The sequence below is a fragment of the Podarcis gaigeae genome (genome assembly GCF_964106915.1).
Source record: "Podarcis gaigeae genome assembly, chromosome: 8".
Taxonomy (NCBI): domain Eukaryota; kingdom Metazoa; phylum Chordata; class Lepidosauria; order Squamata; family Lacertidae; genus Podarcis; species Podarcis gaigeae.
In genome coordinates this window covers 75,947,200-75,966,477 of record NC_139684.1, presented here as the reverse complement: position 1 = coordinate 75,966,477, position 19,278 = coordinate 75,947,200, and the positions used below count along the sequence as shown (strand labels likewise).

The 19,278-nt window shown below is 47.8% G+C and overlaps 2 protein-coding genes across 9 annotated transcripts in view; both read left to right on the top strand.

The window, feature by feature from the left end:
* Window positions 1-19,278, top strand: part of LOC310851730 (phospholipase A2 inhibitor 25 kDa subunit-like) — a 1,159,037-nt gene that overhangs the window by 623,501 nt on the left and 516,258 nt on the right. The window lies entirely within an intron of this gene.
* Window positions 1-19,278, top strand: part of PHLDB3 (pleckstrin homology like domain family B member 3) — a 37,191-nt gene that overhangs the window by 9,208 nt on the left and 8,705 nt on the right. For 2 of the 8 annotated variants that reach the window (XM_083753872.1, XM_083753873.1), the window contains exons 2-12: window positions 2,306-2,577; window positions 4,871-5,011; window positions 5,422-5,559; window positions 8,304-8,432; window positions 9,173-9,328; window positions 10,180-10,290; window positions 11,234-11,320; window positions 13,795-13,893; window positions 16,016-16,109; window positions 17,283-17,451; window positions 18,855-18,942. In XM_083753872.1, coding sequence (XP_083609998.1) covers window positions 2,329-2,577; window positions 4,871-5,011; window positions 5,422-5,559; window positions 8,304-8,432; window positions 9,173-9,328; window positions 10,180-10,290; window positions 11,234-11,320; window positions 13,795-13,893; window positions 16,016-16,109; window positions 17,283-17,451; window positions 18,855-18,942 — 1,461 coding nt within the window. In that variant the 5' untranslated portion in view covers window positions 2,306-2,328. Of the gene's footprint in view, window positions 1-2,305; window positions 2,578-4,870; window positions 5,012-5,418; window positions 5,560-8,303; window positions 8,433-9,172; window positions 9,329-10,179; window positions 10,291-11,233; window positions 11,321-13,794; window positions 13,894-16,015; window positions 16,110-17,282; window positions 17,452-18,854; window positions 18,943-19,278 lie in introns of all 8 variants that reach the window. The other 6 variants (XM_083753870.1, XM_083753871.1, XM_083753874.1 and 3 more) reach the window with 3 other exon arrangements.

The window sequence follows — 19,278 nt, the reverse complement described above, 5'->3', positions numbered from 1 at the left end:
TCATCAGTATGCAGATGACACCCAGCACTATCTCTCTTTTAAATCAGAACCAGTGAAGGTGGTGAATGTCCTGTGTGAGTGCCTGGAGGTGGTTGGAGGATGGAGGGCGGCTAACAGATTGAGGCTGAATCCTGACAAGACAGAAGTACTGTTCTTGGCGGATGGGGCGGGTGGGAGTGGAGAACTCCCTGGTCCTGAATGGGGTAACTGTGCCCTTGAAGGACCAGGTGTGCAGCCTGGGAGTCATTTTGGACTCACAGCTGTCCATGGAGGTGCAGGTTAATTCTGTGTCCAGGGCAGCTGTCTACCAGCTCCATCTGGTACGCAGGCTGAGACACTACCTGCCCGTGGACTGTCTCACCAAAGTGGTGCATGCTCTAGTTATCTCCTGCTTAGACTACTGTAATGCGCTCTACATGGGGCCACCTTTGAAGGTGACCCGGAAACTGCAATTAATCCAGAATGCAGCAGGTAGACTGGTGACTAGGAGTGGCTGCCGGGACCACATCACACCGGTCCTGAGAGATCTGTATTGGCTCCCAGTACGTTTCTGAACACAATTCAAAGTGTTGGTGCTGACCTGTAAAGCCCTAAATGGCCTCATATACCTGAAGGAGTGTCTCCACCCCCATCGTTCAGCCTGGACACTGAGATCCAGCTCCAAGGGCCTTCTGCCGGTTCTCTCATTGTGAGAAGTGAGGTTACAGGGAACCAGACAGAGGGTCTTCTCAGTAGCAGCGCCCACGCTGTGGAACGCCCTCCCATCATATGTCAAGGAAATAAGCAGCTATCCTATTATTAAAAGACATCTGAATTAAAAGACATCTGTTTAGGGAGGTTTTTAATATTTAATGCTGTGTTGTTTTTAACACTCGATTGAGACCTGCCCAGAGTGGCAGGTTAGCCAGATGGGCAGGGTATAAATAAAAATTATTATTCTTATTATAACATGTCTGTTAGGAACCACTAACTCCAGCTGTTGCCCCTGCGCAAGGGCAAGGGTCAGGGCCCCTCAATATTCCACAGCCTGCCAGGCCCCGCTCGGCTTTTTCACAGCTGTGTTGGGCCCTGCCAGGCCTACCTGCAGCCAGCAGAAGGCTGCACTGGCCTGCAATGTGTCTCGAGGTGCCAAGGGCACCAGTGGGCATGGCACAAGGTCACACCGGCTTGCACAGCATCTCCTGATGCTGCAGGGACTGGCACAGTTTAGCGGAAGGTGGCACTGGTCTACCCAGCATTTGGAGATGCATGGGACGTCACAGGTGACATGTGGCATCACATGCGCATGCTGGGCCCCTTAGGGGCAATTTGGCATTGGTGCATTCAAGGTAACATGGTGTCTAGCCCTGCCACTAGATTATCTCAGGCAAAGGAAAGGCGACAGCAGGCTGAGAAGCAGTTGGGATTCCCTTGGCCTTTGGTGCAATAGGAATTTCCTTTTCTTTCCTCTTCCAGGCTTCTGATAAGCTTTTCTTCTTCTTTCCCCTAAAAAGGGTAAATTGCAGGGAGTCCATTATGGGATGCTGACGTTGACATATGAAGTCCCTGAGGGCTTGGCCCCAACTTATGGTAATGAGTTGCAATAAACAGGGCTGGCCTTCTACCTTTGCGTAAGACAGGGAGGGGAAAAATACTTAGCACTCATGGGGTGTGTTTCAGAAGTTCAGGGCATTACACCTGTTTTTATCTATTCATGACTTAAAATATTTGTGCCACACCTTTGGGGTCCAGAATGTACTAAATGACAGATAATGCTTTTTTTAAAAAAAATACACAAAGAAAAGAATGAACAACAGCAAGCTAAAACCACACTGCAACAAAAGGCACCCCCTCACTGTCGCCGAATCCACTTTGGGCTTTGGGCTAGGGGAAAAACTCAGGACAGGTTTATGGGGTGCCTGGAGGGGAACACCGCCCCTGCCCTGCAGTTGAAATCGTTCTGCTCATGCAAAGCGCATCTTAGCTCTACATTAAATGCAGCCCTTGGTGACACCAATCCTTTGGCAGTTATATATCAAGCAAAAACCACCTCTGTGGTCTTTCTGACACCTGTTGAAGATCATTTCAAGCAGAGATCTTTATCCCTGTCTGTACCTGTATTGGATTTGAAATTGTTTTCATGCATGAGTTGTTGTTTTTATATACACGGAACTGTTTCTCCCTTGCTTTTCGCATGCGGGATTATTTTTAGCGTGACTCTTTCCTGCTACGAAACCACGGGAAATAATTCCCAAACAGAATCACAAGTCAGTAAAGAAATAGACGACGCTGGTGACTAAATAACAATTATCATTTATCCTCACAGCAGATATCATGCCTTGTTGAGCAATGGTGCTCCAGAACTCGGATGCCATGGGGGTGCTGAGCCAAGCGGAGCTGTGCCCCTTTTCAACCAAATCGGAGAAGGATCGCCTGGAGGATATGCCCAAGTGCCAGTCACCAGACAAGGAGGGGTCCCCAGCCCAATGTAGCATAGAAGATGCCCTTTCTTTGGAAGGCGGCTCCAGTCCAGGCGGAAACTCCAGTGACGGGATGGAGGAGGATGAAGCCAGCAGCACAGAGAGTGCCCAGAATGGGGTGAGTGGCAGCAAACGTCTAAGGTCTCATTTCTCATCTGAGGCTTAATTGGCTTTTGAGCCTTTTCCTTCGTCAAGCGGGAGAGCGGTGTTTTTAACAGAAATGACAGGGGTAAATATGCATTTGTATTTGCTAGGGGCTGCCTCCTCTGCTTTCACTGCTCGCCAGCCCCATATGCTTTGCAAGCAGAAGGTCCCAGGTTCAATCCCTGCTATCCCCAGGCAGGGCTGGGAATGTGCCCTGCCCAAAACCTTGGACAGCTGCTGCCAGTCAGTGTTGACAATACTGAGCTATAGATGGACCAATGTCTATAGGCAGCTCCCAATGTTTTTCTTTTAATCAAACAATGGGTAGAGAAGTGCAATCGTCTCTAAGCGGTGCACAAGCAATGCAATACAGAAAAGGTAGCTAAAACCACACAATCAGATACTCTGGTTTCTCTTCCGATCGTACAAATCTTTCGCCTTTTATTAAAACGACACAATCAGCTAATGGGGGGAAAGTCTTCAGTAGACACCGGAAGATCAACAGAGATGAGGCCTGCTAACCCCAACTAGAAGGGAGGTGGGCCTACAATGTTAACTGCACAGCTCCCAATGAATACAAACCATGCATCCAAGCCATAGGGGCCACAAACAGTGACCCAGAAGACTCAGTGTTTGGGCAGAGATTGGGGCTGCCAGTGCAAATTTTTGAGCATTAGAGTTATATAGTTTGGGAGCTCAATGGTAGAGCATCAGCTTTGCATGGCTACTGTGAGGACAGGATGCTGGACTCTTCTTAAGTGCTTATGTGGCAGCTAACCAGAAGCCCTTTTGCCACTGATGCCTAAAACCATTAGTCTGGGTGTTGCTATAGAGAGGGAAGTGAGCCGGTTTTTCCTCCTCTATGAATCTCATCGGTGTGGAGAATGGTCAACATCTCCTCTTAGTTTCCTACTATAGTCGTACCTTGGTTCTTGAATGGAATCCGTTCTGGAAGTCTGTTCGACTTCTAAAAACGTTCAAAAACCAAGGAACTTCCTGCACTCAATCGGAAACCACGGAAGCCATGTCGGATGTTTGGCTTCCAAAAAACGTTTGCAAACTGGAACACTCATGTCTGGGTTTGCGGCGTTCGGGAACCAAAATGTTCAAGTTGCAAGGCGTTCGAGAACCAAGCTACGACTGTATGTAGTCACTGGAAGGATTCCCAAGACAGAAGTTTTGGTTTTCAGGTATGGTTAGGTCTTCATAGCTCCTAGTTAAGTACCAATTGGACAAAGGGGTAAAGGATAGGAGCAGGGCTGGGAGGAAGAGTTCAGAAAGAACAAAATCTCTCCTCTCCCGAAGGGACTAGTGTTAATCTCTTGCCTTCCAAGATGACATTTTCAGTTTCAGTTTTGCAACCCTGGTAGGGAAACTCAGCCACACCTTTTAGCACAGTTATTGGGACACACCGTAGCTCAGTGCTGGAGCACCTCATTTGAACAAAGATGGTCACTGTTTTGATATGCACCTGGTACCTCCAGTGAAACGGAAGTCCATGGTTAGACGCAGCAGCAATGCTCTGAATACCAGTTGCTGGAAAACACAGGAGGGGAAAGATGCTCTTGAGCTCAGATCCTGAGCTTTCCCAACTTCTTCTTAAGTTCTTTTTTATTTCATATTCTTTATTGAAAAATAAAAAGTACAAAATTACAAGTGCCCAAAGTAAAAGAAGACATAAAAAGAAGAAACAAGAAATAGCACCCGTGTAGGAAACAAAACAGAACAACAACAAAAGATATAGTGTACATTACAAAAGGGGGGGTGTTATTGTAGTTAACCAGACCTTCATCTAATATGGCATTTATAACAAATATTAAATTTGTCCATGGCAAATCTGTGTTTGTACACAACTTGCTCATGTGCAGCAAGTTTGTACATATCTGTACATATCAATCCAATCATTAAAGGGAGTTGCATTTTTATTTTTCCAGTTCATCAATACCAGTCTTTTTGCCGTACTAAGGGTACGGAGAGTTCCACGTCTTCCGTATATACTGTAATTCAAAAGGATATTTTCCTGTGCAAATTTAAGATTGCTCCATACAGTCATGTTGATTGGCTCTATTACCTCCTGCCAGAATTTTTTCAATGTAGGACGTTGTACAGATGTATGTTTTAGCTGACATCTCCAGCAGCTAGATATAGGCCTTTCTTAAGCTCTTACAGTGCGGGGTTCAGAACCACCCACAGGGTTTCGTTTGTGTGAACGCAGCCTGCACGTGTACATGCAAACCCTGATTTATATATTGTGTTTCCCTTCCCAGTACGAGAGTCCCCAAACAGGAAGAATAGGCTGCAGCACGAAGGAGAAGCAACTGCGGCCGACTCACACTGTGAGCAAGATCTCGGCTCTTGAGAATCGGATCAAGGAGCTGCATCACCGGAAGAAGGAGGTGAACATTGAGGTACGCCTCAGTCTCCTACAATCCCCTCCCTGTTTTGCGAGGAAAGGGGTGTCTGATGGGTGACAATTGGCACCTGTAAAACCGGTATGGTGGAGGCACCACACCCAGGCAGGTGGGGAAAGGCTTGAGGCATGTCACAGATACATAGAGAGCAGGACCTGCTGGTTCTGCAGAACGGGGCATCCCTCGCCGCATGGTGTTTAGTTCCCAAGGTGCTCTCAGGAGCGTTCTCTAATGGTCAGATCAGATCAGGGGAGCCTGGAAGTTAGAACTTCCCCTGCATTCCTCGATTGCTCTTATCCCATGATTCCACTTGCCCGTCTGCCCCCTGGTGGTTGTGTAGAGGTTGGCCGGCCGCCAGTCAGGATGTTTGGACACCTTGCCTCTGACATGGCCCCCTTCCCCAGCAGATGGACCTGGAAGGAGCTTTACTGCAAGGAGAACTGAAGGAGGAGAGGCAGGAGCTGAGAAGGGAAGAGGAGCGGCTGCTGGAGCTGCAGAAACGCCTCGTGGAGACGGAGCGCAGGTGCCACGCCGAAAGAGAGAAGGTGAGGCCTCCTCTCTTAAGTCTTCCTCTCGTCAGCCTCCAGGGGCCTCTTCAGGCTGGTGATTTATTGCGGGTGTGTTTTGCAACATGTGGATTTCTCCTGCTTTCGTTTGTTCTGAGGTGCTCCTTGGATGCCTCTGCATGATTGCTGTCCGGAAGGGTGGAAGTGCAACAAAAGCAGGGCAAAAATCAACTGGGACATAGAATCATAGGATTGCAGAGTTGGAAGGGACCCTGAGGGTCATCTAGCCCAACCCGCCCCTGCAGTGCAGGAACATTTGTTATGTGATTTCAGTAGGAAGTTGCAGGATATGCACCGATTGGAAATGAAACAGTGCGACCTCCCCGAAAGTCAGATCATGTGTGGTCGCCCTGATAGCATCATCCTGAGCTGATGATGAATGGCACAGGTAGGATGGGTAGGATCACACCCTTTCTCTGCCAGCTTTGTTTTCCATGCTGGGTAACGCTTCCAGTTGGATGAATCTTCCCCTCTGTGTGATGGTGGGAAGGTCCATCAGGACTGTGGGAAGGGGAGGGAAGTTTTGCATTCTTCATCTCCCTGCAATCCCCCTTCAGCTGCTCAGTTGATTGGTGAACAGGTGAAAAAAGGTGGCGGAGGATGGACTGCAGAAAGAAGGTAACCTGTATCTGGAGCCTCCTGTCCTTCTTACTGCTCTGCTGATCAGTGGGAGGCTATGTTGTGGGTCATGTAAGATCAGGCAATGGTCCGGAAGCAGCTCAGGCAGCGGACCGATTGCACACCTCTGATCAGAGAATGTGCAAAATGTAGTCGACATATGCACATTCCCCAAGGGCAGTTGGCGAGTATGTCTGTTGATGGAAATGTACATTATTCTCTCTTCCTGGAAAGATTATATGCACATTCCCCATGAGGCCTGGTGAATGTGCACAATGGCCAGTTGCTATGCACATTAACCTCTCAGTGCACATTCCCTTTAAAACATGCACACGCATGTTATGGATATATATACCTTCCACTCAAGGTAACTGTTTATACATCTGATGAAGTGCACTGTCGTCCAGGAAAGCTTATGCCATAATAAATTTGTTAGCCTTTAAAGTGCCACGAGGCTCTTTGTATTTAGAGATTGAAACTGAAATTCAAAGGCTTTCTCATCATCTTTTTTGTTATTCCCTACTTTGGCCTTTTAGTGTTATATAATACAGTAAAGCAAAGCTTAAGGAGACAGAAAAGCAGTGTTTGGTCAAACGAAAACAAAACCCCACCACACCTACACACAGAATGGAGGAAGGACTGTAGCCCATTGGTAGAACATTTTCCTTACATGCACAAGGTCCCGGGTTCAATTTCTGGCATCTCCAGGTAGGGCTGGCAAAACTCCTGCCTGAAACCCTAGAGAGCCACTGGCAATCAGTGAAGACAATACAGGGCTAGATAAACCAGTGTAAGGCAGCTGTCTATATTTCTACTTACGGTTTTTCTTGTCCTAGACTCATAGAACTTAAAGTAGGAAGGGAACCCAGGGGTCATCTAGCTCAGCCCCTTGCAATGCAGGCCATCCCCACTGTCTCTCTGCTTGTCTTAGGTCTCTCAGCTTTTTGTGTGTGTGGTGGGGGAAGAAATGGCAAATGGTTGCATCCTGCCCTGAGATCATTTATGATGACAGGTGCAATAGATATTTTCTTCCTATATTAATAAAAACACAATGTTGTCATCAAGTAGCCCACATCACAGGACTTCTGCATAACAACAACAAGCTGTCGCCAGGAATATATATGCTTAAAAAGCTGTCCTTCCGAAATCTTCAAAAGTACCTGTAATTAAGTAGTGCAAGGAACTTAACAGGTAGCTGACACACAGGAGGGTGCTAAATCTCCACCTTGATACCCAAAGTCTGCTCCTAGCAGAGCACAACACCTTGTTGATGGGCTGGGAGGTCAAAGTGCCTGAAGCAGTGAGGAATAACAGCACAATAAAAAGGAAGAGAACACAGGGAAGGAGGAAAATGTTGATTACCGTATTTTTCGCTCTATAAGACACACCAGACCACAAGACGCACCTAGTTTTTGGAGGAGGAAAACAAGAAAAAAAATATTCTGAATCTCAGAAGCCAGAACAGCAAGAGGGATCGCTGCACAGTGAAAGCAGTAATCCCTCTTGCTGTTCTAGCTTCAGGGATAGCTGCGCAGCCTTCATTCGCTCCATAAGATGCGCACATATTTCCCCTTACTTTTTAGGAAAAAGTGAGTCTTATAGAGTAAAAAATACGGTACTTAGCAACTAGTTATATATTTCCATTCCCCAGTGGGAGAAGAGGAAGGGCCATAGCTCAGCGGTAGAGCATTTGCTTTGCATGCAGAAGGTCTCAGGTTCGAATCTCAGCATCTTCAGGTAGGACTGGGAGGGACTCCTGGAAAACCCCTGCTGGGCAGTGTCACCAGTGTGATGAACCAATGTGTCTTTGACTTTGCACAAGGCAGTTTTCAATCTTCCCATGCTGGCAAAAGTGATGGGTAGACTGAATCCAGGTGACCCTACCCTGAACTGCACTCCTGCCTGCACTCTGAAGTGTTGCAGCCTGGACTTCGCCTTTATTTCATCAGTGAGAACTTGGCCTCCCAAGCGGCACTTATCGCAGCGCCGATCACAGTTGGGAAAGGAACGCCTAATCTGGTAACCTGCTAGGTGGAGCAAAAGCGGCTGGATATTTGCTGCCCATGGAGATGTAGTAATGCTCTCCTTGCCCTCTTTTTCGGCAGGAGAAGGTGCGGCTGCAGAGAGAGCGTCACAAGGTAGAGGAGCTGCAGCGGCAGCACGCTGAATCACAGATCCACCTGGACAACCAGCCCGAATCCATGCGGGAACGGATGCAGAAGCAGCTTCAGGAGGTGAGTGTGCAGCAAGGAGCTGCCAGAAACAGGTCTGGTATGGCGGCATGCAAAAATCAGGTCAGATGGTGTGATTTCTCTCTTTGGTTGCTACCACTTCAGATTGCAAGTGGGGCAGATGGTGCGATTTGAAGGCATGCATCAAACTCTCTGCTTATAGGAAGATAGGCATCAGGGAGAGAAGGGCTCTAGCCTAGACCTTTAGGGAAGGGCAGTGGTTCACTGGCAGAATACATGTGTGCAAAAGATCACAGGTTCAACCCCCAGGTACAGTTGGGAGAAACCTCCTGGCTAAGACCTTGGGGAGCTGCTACCAGTCAGTGTGGGCAGTGCTGAGCTTGATGGTCCCAATGGTCTGATCAGTATGTGTTTGCATGTTTCTAATCGTGTTCTTTGTGCCGTGTGCATTTCAAAATGTGGTTTCTCCCCACCTACAATCTCCAAGTGGTGAAATCTAGGACAGGCTCCCCTAATTAGGGGGCTTTGAATTGCTATCAGCCCCCAATACCACAGCTGGGTTGGGTGGGAGTTGTGCTCCAAAACATCTGGAAGGCACCAGGAGGTTGGGGGAGGCTGGTCTCCACAATGCAGGCCTAAAAAAATCCAAGCCAGGAAGAAATTTCTACTGGCTTGCAAATTGTGGGAATCTGGCAGGTAGCATAGGTTCCCTGACCACTGGGTCCTTCTGGCAATAAGCGATGAGACCCAGAAGTCTATCTTGACTCTGGTTCTCTACCCAGACATCTGAGATGTTAGATGGAGCCCTGAGATGCTATGAAGATCTGGAGTTCCAGCAACTGGAGCGGGAAAGCCGGTTGGAAGAGGAGAAGGAGGCCATCTGCCAGGCTCTGGCCCAAGAGATCACTCAGCTGCAGAACAGCATCAACCAAAGGAAGGTAAGTGGCAGTCCTGATGACCCATAAATCCAGTTCCAGGGTTTGTCTCACCCTATAGTAGCCTTCTCTGACCTGGGGCCCTGACAGTGCTGGTTGGGAGTTGTAGTTCAAAACATCTCAAGGGCACCAGTTTGGTGCAAAGGCTACTGCAGGGTTTTTCTTTTCAGGATGAGAAGGGACATTCCTATCCTACCATTTTCATGTGTGCAGCAGTTATTTCTTACACATTATTCTTTAAAAAGTAGCATGGGTGTTTTTTTGTGCTCCAGGCTTTTTTGCCAAGGCAACGACAAACAGATCTGGTACTTCTGTTTTCCTTTTGTTTTCTTTTGACTTCACACTTAAATCTGGTCCAATCAGTAGATCAACCAACTGAAATTGTAGTTGCTCAATTGATGCAGGCGTCCCCTTGAACTAGGGGTGCCAACTTTTAAGCAGACTTAGAGGCTCTTAAGTATATTTTTGAAGGGTGTTATTTGTCTTTCTTTTCCTGCTGTGATATGTATAAAATAAAGGATGAAAAAGAAGATGGCCCTTCCTTTCAATAAAGGAGCATTGTTAAACTGTAGGTGGGCACACAATTCACCTGTCCACCTTTTGCTTTCTAAAAAAGATCCATGTTTAGCTTGGGGTATTCTGCACACGTGATAGTTAAATCTGTGAAAAGGCAAATGAGTCATCAGCTAAGCGTTATTTAATTAGTCAATAACCTTGGGGTTGTGTTTTTGCTTCTACTGCACCTGACCACGACACAAGAGGGGCTCCCTGTGTATAATTACCCTAGGTGCAATAGAGCTCTGTGTTGCCCTGAAGTCTGAGGATTCTAACCTGGTTCTCTCCCCCATATCCAGAGGACGGTGCAGAGGCTGGAAGGACAGGCCCGTTTGACACAGGAGCAAATGGTGGGCGAGAGCCAGCGATTTGCACAAGAGAAAGGCGAGGCCGTCCGGAATCTCAACACGGTAAGGAATTCCCAGGAATCTTGGCGCAGCAAGGAATTTCTGGCTGAAAGCCAGGGAAACACCTAGGATCCCAGGTTCCCTGTTCTCCCACACCAGTCTACTTCCCATGCCCAACGATAACAACTAATGCAAAGTGTTGCTTTCAGTTCCCTGCCACTAAGCTACTTTCTAGGGGTGGAAACCAGAGGTTTTGGCTCCTAGGCTTCAGTGGTGGCTGGTTCCGATTGGGACTCAGTGGGGCTGAAGACAAGGAAACCCAGCAGCAGGTGGCGCTAGACCCAATGGCAATGGACGAGACCAGGGCTTTAATGTGAGAAGGGAGGGCACTAAAGACACCGTGATGCTATTCTCATACCTTCCAACACATCAAGGTGAAAAATCAGGGTGTGTGTCCATGCGAGTCACATTACGCGCATGAGATTGGGGCCCTGAAAGACACAGTTTTTCCAGGGCTGTGCTCCTGCATGGAAGCACAGTGTCCAAAAATGCGTATTTTGGAGTACTGAGTGAGATCATGGCCCCCCAAAAGCGTTTTCTTTTGGGGGGAAGCAAGATTATGGCACCCAAAATGAGCACTGTGTTCTCACACACAAAAAATTGGGTATTCCAATTTTACTGGGACAGTTGAAGAGTACCTATTATTTGTGGGTGAACCGACAGCAGGAAGACATGGGGTGGTGGGAGGAAGGGAAATGAATGGGGCACCAGATCTGTTTATGGGTCAAGCTGACCTGAAGCAACATTTGCAACTGGACTTTGCCTGTCTACAAAACCGACTTGTTGTCAAAACAAAATAAAAAAATTCATTCCAGTAGCACCTGAGAGACCAACTAAGTTTGTTATAGCTATGAGCTTTCGTGTGCATGCACACTTCTTTAGATACACTAAAACAGAAGTCACCAGACCCTTATATACATATGAATTGTTGTCGTTCTCGGTGTAGGAGAAAAATCGCCTAATGGACATGGGCCCGGAGTATTCGGAGGACAGGGGAGAGGACTCCTCTGAAAGTAAGCAGGGTGTCACTCAGGTAAGCCCTTTCAGGTACTCCCTTTTGTCTCTCCATCCACCAGTGCCCATTCAAGACCAAATCCACTTCCAGACGGCCTGCTTATTGAGTGGTCATCCTGATTTGTGTGCATAAAATTTTGTGGGGAGGTTATAGGGTTTCTTGAGCATTTGTTTTGAGTTTTGGAAAAGGGTTTTTTAATAGCACGACCAGTGATGGGATCCCACCTGCAAATTAGTGACAGTATGAGAGTGACCCAAGTTTCCCATCAACCAGGATTGTGTGTGTTTTTTTGTACCCAGGTGGGTGCACAGTTCAAAAGCGCAGCCTGCTATTGTTGCCCAGGGGTGGCAGAGGGGGACCCCAGATCTCAGCTCTAAAGTTGCTGCTGTATAACAGGCAGAAATTCAACTTTCCTCCAGCCTAGCGATCCCTCATTTTAAAACATTGCCATTGAAGTATTTGCATGGCTGTTTTAATTCCTGCTTTAATCTGTGCATTGTGCTAATGTATTTCTTTTAATTGATCTGATCTTACCGTATTTTTCGCCCCATAGGACGCACCGCCCCTTAGGACGCACATAGATTTTTTTGGGGGGGGGGAATAAAGAAAAAAAAATCCCCCCAAGGCGCGGGGCTGGCGCGGGGGAAAGCCCAAGCTTCCCTCGACCCCAGCCCCCAGAAAAGGCTGCTGCCTGCAAGCCTTGCGTGCCCGGCGGGACCTTCCGCCAGGCGCGCAAGGCTTGCGGACATCTGCCCGAAGCACGGGGTGTGCTCCGCAGCGCGTCCCGTGCTTCGGGCTGCAGGCTGCTGCCCCAAGCCTTGCGAGCCCGGGGGGAATTCCCACGGGCGCGCAAGGCTTGCGGAGACTTGCCCGCAGCATGGGGCATCCTCCGGAGGGCACCCCGTGCTTCGGGATGCAGGCTGCCGCCCGCAAGCCTTGCGAGCCTGTGGGAACTCCCCCCGGGCGCGCAAGGCTTGCAGACACTTGCCCGAAGCACGGGGCGTCCTCCGGAGGGCGCCCCATGCTCTGGGCTGCAGGCTGCTGCCCACAAGCCGTGTGCACCCACGGGACCACCCGCCAGGCTTGTAAGGCTTGCGGATAGCTTCCTGAAGCCTGGAGAGCGAGAGGGGTTGGTGCGCACCAACGCCTCTCGCTCTCCAGGCTTCAGTGAAAGCCTGCATTCGCACCATAGGACGCACACACATTTCCCCTTCATTTTTGGAGGGGGAAAAGTGCGTCCTATAGGGCGAAAAATACGGTACGTTTTTATTATTGCTGTGTTTTAGATTGCATTATAAACTACTGCCGGATGAATATTATTATTTATTCAAAGTTACTTATTTATTCATTATCTATCTGTGCACCCGACATCCTCAAAGAAGCCCAGGGCTGCAAGCAACCACGCAGTAAAACAATGCAGCGTAAAAGAGAATAGAATAAAATAGAATGTATTTAAAACAATCTGAAAACATTTTGAAAGGAGTGGCCTATAAATAACTTGAATAAATAATTGGTTCAAATCTAAGGGAGGCTGTGCCTGTTGAATTTCTGCCTGTTGCATACAACAGAGAAACCAGGGCAAGCGAGAAGGTGCCACTTTAGTACATGAACCAAACACAAGTGTCATGGAGAGGGGGGCAGCCTTCTGAAATTTAAGACTTGGTGCTGCTCCGGCATGCTCATTTTTTTTTAGTATTCCCCAAAATGCCATCCTTATATTCTTATTCCCTGTTCAATCTGGATTCACCATTTCCATGTGCTGATCTGATTTTCGGCAGAAATGGTAAATCCCTGTTAAACGGGAATATACAACAGAACTTCATTTTGAGGAGTGTGTTGTGTGGGCACCAAGCAAAACCTATATTCAAGGGAAACTACAACTAATCCAGAATGTGGCAGCTAGACTGGTTACTGGGAGTGGCTGCCGAGACCATATAACACCGGTCCATTGGCTCCCAGTATGCTTCTGAGCACAATTCAAAGTGTTGGTGCTGACCTTTAAAGCCCTAAACGGCCTCAGCCCAGTATACCTGAAAGAGTGTCTCCACCCCCCCATCAAACAGCCCAGACACTGAAGACCAGCTCCGAGGGCTTTCTGGTGGTTTCTCTCCCTGTGAGAAGTGAGGTTACAGGGAAAGAGGCAGAGGGCCTTCTCGGTAGTGGTGCCCATCAGATGTCAAAGAGATAAACAACTACCTGACTTTTAGAAGGCATCTGAAGGCAGCCCTGTTTAGGGACGTTTAACCAGGTTAAATTTGTGCGAGTCAACCTTGCAGGGGAGGAGGGCAGGGGAGTCATGTAAACGTATCGTGTATGCTGCCAGACCACATGGGAAAAGCTTGCTGGGACTGTGCTGAAAAAACACACCTCTTTTATTGGTTCTGGTGGTAAAAGCAACAGAGGATTGATTTAGTATTTCAGGGGGGGGTTGGTGGGGGGGGGGAGGAGAAAACCACTTCCATCCTTTTATCTGTGTCTGTCTCTCCCTGCAGCTCACTTTCACCCAAAAGACGGACCGGAAGGTCATTGTGTTGGGTTCCGACCAATCAGACTCCTCCTCCTGTGTCTTCTCCGTCCGCAGTTCTGTCAAGGTCTGTCTTGTCCTCTTGGTCTGTGTTGATTTTCAGTGTCTTATCTTCCTTTTATGTGTACAGACGTGATTCTGCAGCTGTGCTTCCCCCACCCACCCAACCTAGTGCCCTCTGGATGTTAGCAAACTACAACTCCCAAACATCCATAGGGCAACCAGGTTATGTGAGATGTTTGCTATAGCTCCTTTGCATCTGCATTGTCTTTGATGGGAGAGGATGGGGCATCTGCATCTTTTCAGGGTGCTTTGAATCATGGACCAGCAGTAAGGTAAAGGTAAAGGGACCCCTGACCATTAGGTCCAGTTGTGGCCGACTCTGGGGTTGCGGCGCTCATCTCGCTTTATTGGCCGAGGGAGCCGGCATACAGCTTCCGGGTCATGTGGCCAGCATGACGAACCAATGAACTGGCGAACCGGAGCAGCGCACAGAAACGCCATTTACCTTCCCGCAGGAGCGGTACCTATTTATCTATTTGCACTTTGATGAGCTTTCGAACTGCTAGGTTGGCAGGAGCAGGGACCGAGCAATGCGAGCTCACCCCATCGCGGGAATTCGAACCGCCGACCTTCTGATCGACAAGTCCTAGGCTCTGTGGTTTAACCCACAGCGCCACCCGTGTCCCAGCAGTAGAGACAGCAGATATCCAATGGCTTAACTGCTGCAGTGGAGGTCTGTTAGGGCAAATAGGACACATTCAGTAACCTCAGCCTGCCCTCATCCAGTCCTCACATACCTGCCTTCTGACTCTGGCTGTGGTTCCACTTCCTGTTGGCCTCCTGCCCTACCAGTTCCAATGGGCACCAGCCACCACTGCAAGGTAGATTCTGGAACAAAGATGGCATGTTGGCATAAGAACACAAGTAGAACCTGCTGGATCAGGCTGGATCCAGCCCAATTTCCTGTTCTTGCAGTGGCCAAAGCCTGCAAACAGGAACTGAGCGCAAGAGCACTCTCCCCTCCTGTGGTTTCCAGCTGCTGATGTTCAGAAACATTACTGTCTCCAACTGGGGGTAGTGCATTGTCATCGTGGCTAGTAGACATGGCAGTGACTCAAGGGGCAAAAGGACAGAGACTTGGGAATATGAGATTGCCCTTTGCTAGGGGAAAATTGGGGCTGAACCTTGCAAGGCAGTAGGAGGTGAACCAGGAGCCATGAGATCAGTCAGTCAGTCAAGACCAAAGAGCAAATTGCAGCCAGAGGGCGAATCAGAGTAAGGTGCAAGGAGCAAGCTAGGATCAACAAATAATCCGTAATTCAGGAATATGCTATTGCTCAGGCCCCAAGGAGCTCTTGTGAGTCTCAGCCAGCACAGCAAACTCTCTCCCTGGCCAGAGGAATCCAGTGGTCAACCAGGGTAGGTGGAGTCAAAACCTGAAGGCATCTTCACTGCAAAGCTATCCCCTGGGGTTTAAATGGATCATTCTATGGGGAACTTCACACACCAAGTTCCAGCACCTCCTTCTGGCAAGGAATCATTAACCAAACAACGAGAAAAGTAGAAACAAGGGGTTCTTTTCAAAGCAGTGATTTTCGAAGGCACTGCCTTGGGGAAACAATTTGTAAACATTGATTTAGCTGCTGTGGAAGCCCCTGCACACTGTAAAGGATTTGGAGCAAGGGCACCCAGTGGGGTAGGAAAGCTGAAAATAATGCCAATATATTTCACATCTGGCACCCAATGCGTCCCCTTAGTTCCAGGTAGTATGTGGGCAGACAAATCTAAAAAGCCCAGGGCACAAATTTTCACGGCCTTCTAGCAGCTGTGGTGGCTCATTTAGCAGAAGTGATTACTTGATTCTGACCAAACCAAGCCTCCTGATGCACAGTATATTTTGCTCTAAATCCTTCCATTGAAGGAAGAAGTTAAGTTAGATGCCACTTGTGGCTAATAGACCCTTACTCCACGTTGTTGAATCATTCCCTCTATTTCTGGTGCTCAAGAGGTAAGTGCTGTTGCTTATTTGTGATGGATTTTACTGGATGTAATACTCATAAAGTTGCCTAAGAAATTACCAGACAAACAGACAGACAAACGAAAACCTGGCTCTTTGCAAAGCATGAGGGGAGAAGTGGAGTAGGAGCTTCGACCCTAATTCTTACCTTCCTGTTTTCTCTGCCCAGGGATCAATTGGATTGCAGAGGACCGCAAGTCTCCCCCGTAGGAGAGGAGAACGCCTCACGACCAGGACTGCACAGCGCCCCCTTTCTATGCATGGTATGGATTATTATTATTAATTACCTACCCTTCACCCTAAGGTTCTAGGGTGGGTTACAACAATCAAAGAAGGAGGTGGTCTTTCAGGTATTTGGGGCCTAAGTCAATTACAGCTTTAAACATGAATGTGAGCATCTTGGATTGGGCCCAGAAATGAGCTAGCAACCAGTTATTTGGAGTGGGCGTAAAGCATGAGACAAGAAAAAGGGGAAAATTCAAGGAATACTGTTTTTGGAGGTGGGTGGGTAAGGTTCATATACATGACATTTTGGTTGCAGAGGTTGTTATCACTTTAGCACAAAAAACTGACTTCTATCCAGTGAAAAGTACAACACCCATTCCAGTAAACAGTGAATGCTATCCACCTTACCCATTGATGTGAAAAGCCCCTTTCACCTCCAAAAGGTATGAGCCAGTGGTAAACCCATCTCTGCCCTCCAGGCATTTTAGAATACAACTCCTATCAGCCCCAGCCAGCATGATCCTTGGTAGGGATGATGGGAATTGTAGTCCAAAACAACCTAAAGCCATGATTTTTCCAGGGGAGGCAACTCTTAGCCTTTCGTCAGCCATTCTTTCACTGATGGCATGGTTTGAACTTCATGGTGGCTGGCAAAAAACCCCAAACAAACCACACTTCATCAGTGAACCAAGAGGTTTGAAATAAGATGTTTTACAGGAACTCGATCTCTTTTATCTAAATGGTGAAGCAGGAAAACAAATGGACCTGTTATTTGTTTAGTACATTTATACTCCACTGTTCCTCCAAGGAGCTCAATGTGGTGTGTGGCTCTCCCCTCTCATTTTAACCTCACAACAACCCTGTGAGGTAGGTCAGGTTGAGAGATAGTGACTGGTCCAAGGCTCCCCAGGGAACATCCTGGCTGGGTGGGGATTTGAACCCTATGTTGTGACCAATTATATCCAAAATTAGGATTTCCAGAGAGGGGATTTGTGTGGGGGGGGGGGGAGGTTACTGGGCCATAGCTCAGAGAGAGAGAGCATCTGCCCTGCATGCAGAATTTCCCAGGTTCAAGTCACTGCCAATCAGTGTACTGAGCTAGAGGACTAATGGTCCGTTTCACTGTCTTCTGATGAGGACCATGTGCCCTGTGTCTTTAGGGAGATGCTGAACCAATCACTTTCCTTGGATTTCCTCCTCTCTCCCTCCAGGTGCTTTGGATCCCAGCATGCTGGCAGCACAGCTCTCAGGTGGGGGCAACAGGCCCTACCTAGGCAGCCCAAACCTGCAATATTCACGTCTCAACAACCCCCTCTACCAGCTGCTGGCTGGCCAAGGAGCTGTGGGGCAGCTAGGAGGGTCTGGTCAAGGAGCCTATAGGTGAGCACATCCGTTTCTCCTTAATCTCAGCCTGTCCCAACAAACACCTCCCCAGTTGACAGCTGCCTTTTCCTTGGCACGCTGGCCTTCTCCACTCGGCAGGCGCCATTCCATTAGTACTTTAAACCATGGGACTCCACATGAGGCAGTGATGGCCCCAGACTTAGATGGCTTTAAAAGAGGACTGGACAAATTTGTGGAGAAGATCAGTGGCTATGTTCTTTTTTTAGAATATTTTTTATTAAATTTTCTGTTTTACAATTTAGAATATTCATTTGAACAACCTTAAAATAAAATATCAATGACTTCCCTTCTTTTTCCATGATTCATTTTGCATAACATAAATCCCTGCATATTTTACATAAACTAAACCATTCAGTATTCCGTTATTACATCCATCAAAACTTATTTACACTGTTGAATTTATCTTAATGCTGCCAATGTTTCCAAGTGTACACAATTCCCCCCCCCCATATATTCAATAAGCTTTTTCCAATCTTCTTTAAACATATGTTCTTCTTGTTCTCTTATTCTATTTGTTAGGTCCACAAGCTGCTCATATTCCATCAGTTTAAGTTGCCATTCTTCTTTAGCTGGGACCTCGCTCATTTTCCATTTGGGGGCTGACAAAACACAGGCCACAGTGGTGACATACATAAATAACTTTTTGGACACCTGGAAAATTCCGTCTGAATTATCCCCAATGAAAAGGACACTGGGGTTGTTGTGTTTTTTGGAAAAGTGCTTTTCAACATTTTTTTCAATTCATTATGAATTATTTCCCAATACTATTTTACCCTTTTACAGGTCCAACACATATGGAAGAACGTACCCTTAACCTCATTGCATCTCCAGCACTTATCTGATTCAGTCTTATACATCTTAGCAAGTCTACTTGGCTTGATCAGTGACTATGTTCTTCCCTCCATCGTTTGAGGCAGTATGCCTCTAATACCAATTGTTGAGAATCGCAGGAGTGGGAAGAGCTGTCACACTCATGTCCTGCTTGTGGGTTTCTCATTTGGTTGGTCACTGTGAGGACAGGATGCTGTACTAGATGGTCCTTTGACCAGATCCAGCAGGACTCATGAGATCTCCCACTTTCCCTCCTGCGAAAGAGAGAGAGGTAGAGAGAGGCGCTGCGTCTCTTGAAATACTTAGAACTGTGTGTGGCCCTCCAGATGTTGATGCACCACCACAGGGCAGCCAATGTGGTCCCCTCCAGATGTTTCTGACTACAGCTACAACATTGGCCGTGCTCTCTAGGGCTCATGGGAATTGTAGTCTAGTGACATCTGGAGGGACTAAGCATGTCAGCCAGTCCTGAACTACAGGCTCAGGCTGACACCCTGATATCTGCTTGTTCACTTCCACCATCACTAACCAGAAATGTCTCCCGACAGCCTTGGGAACTGTGTCACCCAGTTGGCCGAGATGGAACGGAGAGTGCGGGAGGCCATGGCCGAGAGAGAGCGGCTGCTGCAGGAAAGGGTGAGAAGTCAGATCAACGAATTCCAGGCCAAGATTGTTGGCCTTCCTCTGGTTTCAGAATAATCCCTGGTATTTGGGGTGGGTGGGAAGATGTCACCCATGTATATATACCACAAGTCTCTCCAGCTCTCCCAACACAAACACAAACATAAACACACACACACATTCCCCAAAGTGGAAGAGCATGAGGACCAAGCTAAACATTATGTGCATTGCCTGCATTTTTCTCCGATGTAAAAAGATCTTGGGAGTGAGACAGAATTTGATAGGGGCCAAGACAGTGGGGTGGGTGGGTTAATAAACTGACATGCATCCTGAGGTCCAGGAAATCTACTG